At 40.0% G+C, this 8733-nt stretch overlaps 2 protein-coding genes across 2 annotated transcripts in view; one reads left to right on the top strand and one right to left on the bottom strand.

Annotated features, from left to right (window-relative positions):
* LOC111868871 overlaps window positions 1-8733 on the top strand; it is a 314970-nt gene that overhangs the window by 9128 nt on the left and 297109 nt on the right. The window contains exons 2-3 of the mRNA XM_023859916.2: window positions 5673-5795; window positions 6745-6931. The gene's annotated coding sequence lies outside the window, so the exon portion shown is untranslated. The remainder of the gene's footprint in view (window positions 1-5672; window positions 5796-6744; window positions 6932-8733) is intronic.
* LOC111868870 lies at window positions 2012-3077 on the bottom strand. Its single transcript, XM_023859912.1, has 2 exons — window positions 2814-3077; window positions 2012-2371 (listed from the first exon to the last, which is right to left on the bottom strand). The coding sequence occupies exons 1-2, from the start codon at window positions 3075-3077 to the stop codon at window positions 2012-2014; spliced, it is 624 nt and encodes a 207-aa protein (XP_023715680.1).

Consider the following 8733-nt stretch of genomic DNA (forward strand, 5'->3'; position numbering starts at 1 on the left):
CATCAACTTTATCAGTATATCAAAAAGGAGTCTACTTTACTGGCATAAAAGTGTTCAACAATCTGCCACAAAGTATTAAAAACTTGGGCAATGATACTAAAAAGTTTAAATCAGAGTTAAAGAATTATCTACATGCTCATTCCTTCTACTCTTTAGATGAATACTTCAATGTAAATAATATTAATTTTTAAGCTAAAATTGCCTGTACTTATGTATGTAACCTTTTGACTTGTTCTGTATCCAAAGGTACTAACCTACTTAGGATTTATAGAATGTAAATAAATTCAATTCAATTCAATTAAAGGCTATGCTTTCCTCTTCTTTAGTCGTCCTCTTGCACTTCACTTCTTCCAACAGCAATCTGGCCACCAGGTTGTCAAGGGTTCTGTCCACGGCCACCGTTGAGTCCCAGGCATTGCTGAAGTGTTTGTAGTCTTCTGGTAGAATTGTTGATATTTTTGTCATGATCATGTTTTCATCAACGTTTTGGTTCAGTTAACAAAGCTTGAAGGCAATGTTCTGCGCATGGCTTATATTCATCATCATATCCTTAGTTTTGTCATACTTGAAGTTGTAGAAGTCTTGTAGCAGAAGGCACTTCTGTTGAGAGGTGTCTCGCTGATAAATTTGCTTGAAGGTGTGGTCCATTTCTTTCCCGGTTGTGCATGTCACAGTGTGGGTCTTCACATGTTTCTCTATCGTTCTCACTATGTAGTATTGGCACTTTGCATCTCGCATCTTCATTTCCTTATATTTTCTTCGTCTCTTCCTTGGTCACTTAACAGGCTGCTGCCATCAACGATGTTTATCAGTTCTTTTGCACACATCAGAATCTTGATTTCAAAATCCCAAAGTGGAAATGAGTCGGCGTCCTTCAGTTTTGGCAAATGCATTATCTCTTCTGTCTCTGTGGTTGCCATTTTTCGTTATTCTTCTTCTGTCTTCTCCTTTTTTCTCTTTCCTTCCTTTTTTTAGTTTTCGAGCAAATCTGGGCCATAATCTGTTGATTTTCTTTGTGTCGTGCTTACATACTTGTATCATTATATATGAGACAAATTCCGTCTTAAGTGCAACAGTTTAATTGTAATTCTTTCTTCTTCCCTTCCTCTACACTACATGTTTCGGCCCTAAATGGCCATCATCAGGTGTGTATTCTTACGTAGCTGCTACACTGCCCGTAGTTTAAAATTTAAAATCACCAGTCTTTCCAATTGTATGTATGTATAAAATCTTTGTTAACCTACACGCGTCAATTTGATTTCTAAAATTGGCACTTTTTTAAAACTTCAATTCAAATTAAAATGTCTATAAATTTTCTGTTCTTCTTCTTTTTCCAAATTTTTAAAAATTTTCTCGGGGTACACGCCCTATGTCTATAGTGCTGCGGCGGCCACTTCTTGTGTATTAAAGATAAGCAGCGACACACACAGAGAGAGCCTACACAGAACAGTACCTGAACAGCGATAAAACAAGAAGTGGCTGCTGCAGCACTATAGACATAGGGCGTGTACCTCGAGAAAATTAAAAAAAAAAAAAAATTGGAAAAAGAAGAAGAACAGAAAATTTATAGGCATTTTAATTTGAATTGAAGTTTTAAAAAAAGTGCCAATTTTAGAAATCAAATTGACATGTGTAGGTTAACAAAGATTTTATACATACATACAATTGGAAAGACTGGTGATTTTAAATTTTAAATACGGGCAGTGTAGCAGCTACGTAAGGATACACACCTGATGATGGCCATTTAGGGCTGAAACATTTAGTGTAGAGGAACTGAAGAAGAAAGAACTACAATTAAATTGTTGCACTTAAGACGGAATTTGTCTCATATATATTGTGTGAGCGTAACAGGATGCTTAAATATAATATACTCGTATCACTTAACGGCCATATTGGATGAGAAGAACTTTTTATTATAATACAAAACAAAAACAAATGAATATATGTCAATAATTATCCGCAATATAGCTATAAATTTTATTTCAATACAAATAGAAAACTTACATTAACATCATTTTTCAGCATAGTCCCCTTGCTTTTCAACGCACTTGGTCCATCGTTGCACAAGGTTCCTGATGCTCTCAGAAAAGAAGGTTTTCAGCTGAGCAGCGAGCCACGCATGCACCGCTTCCTTCACTTCTTGGTCCGAGGTGAATCGACGGCCCCTTAATGCCTCTTTGAGGGGACCAAACAAGTGGTAGTCAGAAGGGGCGAGATCAGGACTATACGAAGGATGAGCCATTACATCAGACTTGAGTTTCCTGAGGGTTTCAGCAGTGTGGGCAGCAGTATGTGGACGAGCATCGTCGTGCAACAACACAACACCTTTCGACAGTAGTCCTCGGCGTTTGTTCAAATTGCAGGCTTTAGCCTGTCAGTAAGCATCTCACTGTAACAAGCACTGTTTACTGTTGTGCCCCTCTCATGATAATGTTCCAGTACTGGGCCTTGTGAGTCCCAGAAAACTGTAAGCATCAGTTTTCCTGCGGATGGTTGGCTTTTGAACTTTTTCTTGCTGGGCAATTGTGGATGTTTCCATTCCATACTCTGCCGTTTACTCTCCGGCTCACAGTGATGGATCCATGTTTTGTCACCAGTGATGATTCTGTCTAAGAAGACATTCGTTACCATAGCGATCCAAATGTTGGCAGATGTCCAAGTGCGTTTGTTTATGCAACACTGTGAGTTGTTTTGGGACCCATCTTGCACAGACTTTATGAAAACCAAGTCTGTTGTGGATGATTTCGTAGGCAGAACCATGACTAATCTGCAGACAATTTGCCACTTCATCAATAGCCACTCGTCTGTCTAACAGAACCACGTAAACCTGCACGCTCAATGTTGTCCTTGTTTGTGGTCGTGGATGGTCGTCCAGCTCCTTCCTCATGCGTAACACTTGTGCGACCACTTTTTAATTTTTCAAACCATTCGTAGACACTCCATTGCGGCAAAACACTGTTCCCGTATTGTGCTGAAAGTCTTTGATGGATTGCGGCCCCTGTTACACCTTCCGACCACAAAAACCGGATCACTGAACGTTGCTCTTTTTTGGTGCAAACAGAAAGCGGAGCAGCCATGATTAACGGCAAGGCAGCGACGATGGAACTGACCTAGCAACATCAAACCTGCGCAGAAATAATGACAAGGAAACTGCGCATGGTGATGCTGCGCAAAATGACAGTGCTGCCAACAGAAACACAAAGACAACTGCATTGCGGATAATTATTGACTTCCCCTCGTACATCACTATTACCAACATGAACATTTTTACATTACTAGATTCTCGACAATGGAGTGTCATGATGTGCCTGAGTTCATGAACACACATGAACTGAAAAGGTTTTTAAAGAAGGAAGTTGTTTTTTATCCAATGTATAAGAAGTTTGTAGAGTGTTGTGAGTTTCTGAGGGGGTCTAAGGATTTTGAGGATGTTGTGAGGGAGGTGGAACATACTGATAGTTTTTTGGACCAGGATGTAATTGTAGGGCAACATATTGTGGATTATATGCCAAAGAAGCGTGATAAGAATGAGATGGTTTTGTATAATTTGAATTAGATTAACTTTATGGAGCTGAGCCCTTCTTGAGAAGCCGCCAGTTGTGCAGCTACTCAAGAACTTCCCGGCATTTTATGGAACCCACAGATTTATTACCTTGTTGACAAAAGCCCTTCATTTCCAAGCCACTTTATTACATTTAGTAACAAGCTAACAAGTACAGAAGAGTTTGTGTTATTATTTGTGCGTATGTGTTGCAATTCAGATGAATGTTGTTAAGGTGGTGATAGATGGCTGGTGAGAAAACCATGTTTGACTGTTCAGGACGTGACTGGGAGAAGGAATATTTGACCCAGATATATTTTGTTAAAGGTGTTTTATAGTTATTTGGGTGATAACCTCTGAGGTTAGCTGATTCTAAGGGACCTAACACAGTATGTGTCTCCCCCCCTCATCTGAGGACACAAACAGATTCACTTTCTGAAGTGTTATTCTCTAGTTTTTTATAATACCAAACCATGGAGAAAGTCCAAAAAACAAGTTATTCTGAGTGTTGTAAGCCACCATCAAAACCCTTTAGAGTCTACCCAGCTTGTTTATCAAACACCAGTTGCAATGTACAAGTTTTCCTTGGCTTCCTTCTGGAGGGTTGTCACACGGTTCAGGATACTTGAGGAGTTTTCGAAAATGTTCAGCAGCCCATGAGGCACTGCTGTGAGGCTTCTGTTGTTGTACAAAGAGGCTGCTCCAAACTCTTTCTCTGATGTGCAAATTTGAAGGCTGTAACTCGATTGGGAAGTATTTCCAGACCACGTTTATATGATCTCTTTTTATCCTTAGAATTAGTAGACCACATTCCAAAAGTTTGTCCACACATTTCAGGACCGCTCTATATATACGAGGGGCGTTCAAGTTCTAAGGTCTCCGATTTTTTTTCTCAGGACCGGGAGCAGATGGACACATGCGGTTTTGTTTAAAATACGTGTGCACTCTTTGTGAATGCGTGACAGAGATGGCAGAACTCTACGGCACACAGAACTCTAGTGGTAGCGGCGAGTGTGAGGAGTGTTTTTGATACTTGAAATGGTGACGTTTTCGTTACAAGAACAGCGAGTAATCATTCGTCTTCTCCACTTGCGTGGTGTGACACCCATTGAAATTCATCGCCAGTTGAGTGAGACATGTGGTGATGGTGTCATGAATGTGAAAAATGTGCGTTCGTGGGCACGACAGTTCAAAGAAGGCCAAACGTCATGTGACAACGAACCAAAACAATCTCGGCCTCGCACCAGCCGGTCTGACAACATGGTCGAGCGAGTTGAGAAAGTTGTTTTGGAGGATCGCCGATTGAGTGTGGAAAACATCACCCCCAAAGTTGGCATTTCCGTGGGATCTGTGCACAAAATCCTGCATGAAGACCTGCAAATGCGGAAAGTGTCCTCCAGGTGGGTTCCACGAATTTTGGTGGATGACCACAAGGCTGCACGCATGGCAATGATGAAGGCATGAATGGGACTTTCTTTTCATCAACTGTGACAATGGATGAGACATGTATGCCGTTTTTTAATCCGCTATTGCATCAGCAATTTTCCAGTGGTCAAAACAGACTCCTACAAAAGCGTTCGCAGCGGCCATGGAATCATGGCGTCAACGTTGTGAAAAATGTGTATGGCTGCAGGGAGATTACGTTGAAAAGTGACAGAAGTTTCAAATTTTTTGTATGATTATTGTGTGAGAAAAAAAATCGGAGACCTTAGAACTTGACCGCACAACGTACAAGGGTTGGATAAAAAGTAGTGGCAACACTGCTGTAACATGAAAGATGTGCGTCAGGTGGCATTAGCGCTGTCTGTAGCTGATAGCAGAAGTTCAGTCAAAGTAGGGCAGTGAGTGGCTCTGGTTGTGTTTCATTGAGTTGCATTGTTCATCGTCTTGAAGTGCAGGAGCCCAGTTCAAGCACCCTAACAACATGTTTACGAAACAAGATCAACGCTCCTGGATAAAAATTGAAGTTTCACGAGGTCGTAGTGCACAAAACTGTTATCAGGGACTGCGAGAAGCATGTGGTGATGCTGCTTTGCTTCTACTGCTTGAACACTCGGATTTTAGGTTTGAATCCCACTTAAGGCATGTATGTGTGTCTGCATTACCTCTGTGTTTGTGTTTACCTGTTTAGGTAGAGGCCTCATAACAGAGAGTTCTCCTATCCAAGGAATCCTGTGTCAATAAACGAGATTCAAAAACGTTGAAAAGTGCGAGGCTTTGGACTGCATTGGTCTGTCATGCCATACAAGAAAAAGTAAGTCTCCTTTACATAGAATTCTCCACTTGTTCCTATGTTAAAATAGCAGGGAAAGGGGCGTTGTATACCTTTTCAGAGGACAATCCTGTAACCGCGCCACTGCCATGCACTAGTTTAGGTATAATTAGAATCATTAGTACCAAATAATGTAATTACCAGTAGCATGTAATAGCCAAGCCAGTGGCACATGGTCACCTTGCTTGCAGGAATCGATTTATTCCCAGTCTTACTGCTTCACAGGAAGAACCCCTGTGGCTCTTTCTTAGAAATTTTGCTTAGAAGTAACATAGCGGCAAACTTTGAGAATATGATCTTTGACAGTTCCAGAACAATGTAACTTAAAAGTAGGCGTGCTGGATACCCACGCTAAGCGTAATTTCCATCACTGAGTTGTCAAAAGCGACATTAATGCTTTAAGGACCAAATTCCCATACTGCAGCTATCTGTTTGGAGATCAATAAATTGTAGTGAACTCCCACATTTTGAATATATCCAATCGGTAGAATTTGGGGGAGTGACATAGCAGAGAAACTGACAGAGCGACGACCTCAGGGTTTTGAGAGAAGTCAACCTCAGAGTTCAGTTGTCTGCTAACTCATAAATTATTTACATACAAAATTTGTATCACTGTTCTTCTGTTCAAAAGCCTAAATTAACAAGGCAAAGTGTTCACTGTAACTATTCTTATAACTTCTAGTGTACTACGACTAAAGGGAGCTAAGTACTTATAACCAAGTATATTAACTGTGTGTTCTCCTAAGTGCATAAAAGTGTCAATAAATAGTTACACCGCTTAAGTATCGTGTGTGTGGCATAATGTTCATTCCTTCCTTGCCTAATCGACCTGAGAACATATCTCCACTCTGCCAACGGCTGAGCTCATTAACCTTCTTCACCTTTACCCCTTTGCCTACCACAAACCTTAATACTGTAACCCCACCAACAGGAGCTTACTGGCGCCCAAACAACAAGGACAACAAGGAGAAAAAGAGGTGGGTTAAGGGCGGCTACAAACCAAAGAGTGGTGACCAATGCACGCTGTAAGCTGACAGGCGTAAGCAAGGCAAAACGGTTACAGTGAGGGAGAAAGTGGCGCACAATGCATGGCCACAATACACCCATGGAGAAAAACGGTAAGAATCCGGTACTTATTTCACATTTCTTGGTGTTAATTTTAAACATTTAAGAATATGAGATTTCCCTTGATGGGATAGTAGTGAAATTCTTTGAGTAAATACATTCAACCCTAACTGCATGCATGTCAATAAAAGGAGTTTTATATACTTGATATTCTCAGAACAGTTTGAAGTATCATGCATGTACTCAGTGTGGATTGCCAAGACAGCTGTCAGGGACTGGTCAAATACAGACCACAGAAAATACTTGGAGTCCTTAACAGGACTCAGACATGCAAGGGGTTTCCTACAAGGACCCTCTGCCAGGAGAACTAGGGAACTGTTGGCACTAAATAGAAACCAGTTACGATGTGTGATAGGGCTACTTACAGGACACTTGTCACCTAAAAGGACACATTGTCGAATTTGGATTAACCAATAATCTCACTTGTGAAAGGTGCCTGGAAAAGGTGAATCAGCAACACATGTTCAATGAGATTGTGAGTCTGTAGTCTACATAAGATTTCATTACATGAGACAGTGTTTTATGGAACCAAGTGACTACCAAGACAACCATTTCCTTTAAATAAAACACTGCGTTCTAAGTGTAAGATTGTTGAGGTGCTGAAATAGAAGGGATGCCAAACAGATCACTGATGATCATAGTGCAAGGACTGGTTAAAGTCCTTCTCTTATTCATTCATTGTACATTTATGCCCATTTATATTTCAGTGTCAGTCTGGAAGAGTCTGCCTGTTACCTTTGCTTCACATTAGGCTTATAAATCAGGCTTTACAGACAGCCATCTTGCCTGTACTACAATATGTTGTTCACTTGTGAACTTGTAGAACATAAATATATGTAATTCCTCAGAAATCAAATAATGTTATTTACTTCTGCATCTAGAGAAGCCCAATTAAGTAAAACTTGATATCACTGCCTGTTTATAGCCGTATGCTTGAGAAATACAAGCTGTGAACTTTAGCTTCTGTTTCAGTGTTTAAACAAAATGTGCCTTGTGTTATTTACCATCTTGACTAACCCTTGTCTTTTGAACCTCGTTTCCTTTCTAGTTTACATATTCACTTCACATGAGCCTCTTTTATTACCTCAGCTTTATACTTAAAAGCATTTCCCCCCCCCCATTTTTCCATTTCCCATTCTCTGAAACCTATCCTTCATTGCTCCATTTATTTCTCCAAAACATAGAATATCTCATAACTGTTTTGTATGATCATATAGCTTTAACATTGTCATTAATCTTTGTAAATAGCTGAGAGCATAAATACAAACCACTCCGTCCAATGTGACATGTAAGTTTTTACTATGTTAAAACTTATCTCCCTTACATGTTTCGGTACTTATGAGCCATCTTCAGAAGGAACATCATTACAAACTGGAAACTACCATCGCAATAGGTGTTTTGATTTAAAATACATACACTTATATCCTATAGTGCACAGTACGCATAAAGTCGAACATTTCACAATCACAGCAGCTGCCTGGTGTTGTAAAGTTTTTAAAAGTTTCTAGATGTTATTTAAAAAACCTTTATTGTCAATAGTTAAAATTTTTTAAACCATGTAGGTTCGTGTCCATACTCCTATCATCCTTCTTGTACGGGGCAGATTTTGTGCCGCCTGTCTATCTTGATGAGGAGGTTCTGCAAATATATTATGGGTATTGTACAATTTCAGTGATCCTAGTGTCTATATATATTGTAACGTGTTTACGTTACAGAATACGCCGTAGAGATCGTTAACTGGTTTATTGAACAATCTACAAATAACGGCTATAATTAATGATCACAATATTACGGG

Source organism: Cryptotermes secundus, unplaced genomic scaffold, assembly GCF_002891405.2.
Source record: "Cryptotermes secundus unplaced genomic scaffold, Csec_1.0 scaffold547, whole genome shotgun sequence".
Lineage (NCBI taxonomy): Eukaryota > Metazoa > Arthropoda > Insecta > Blattodea > Kalotermitidae > Cryptotermes > Cryptotermes secundus.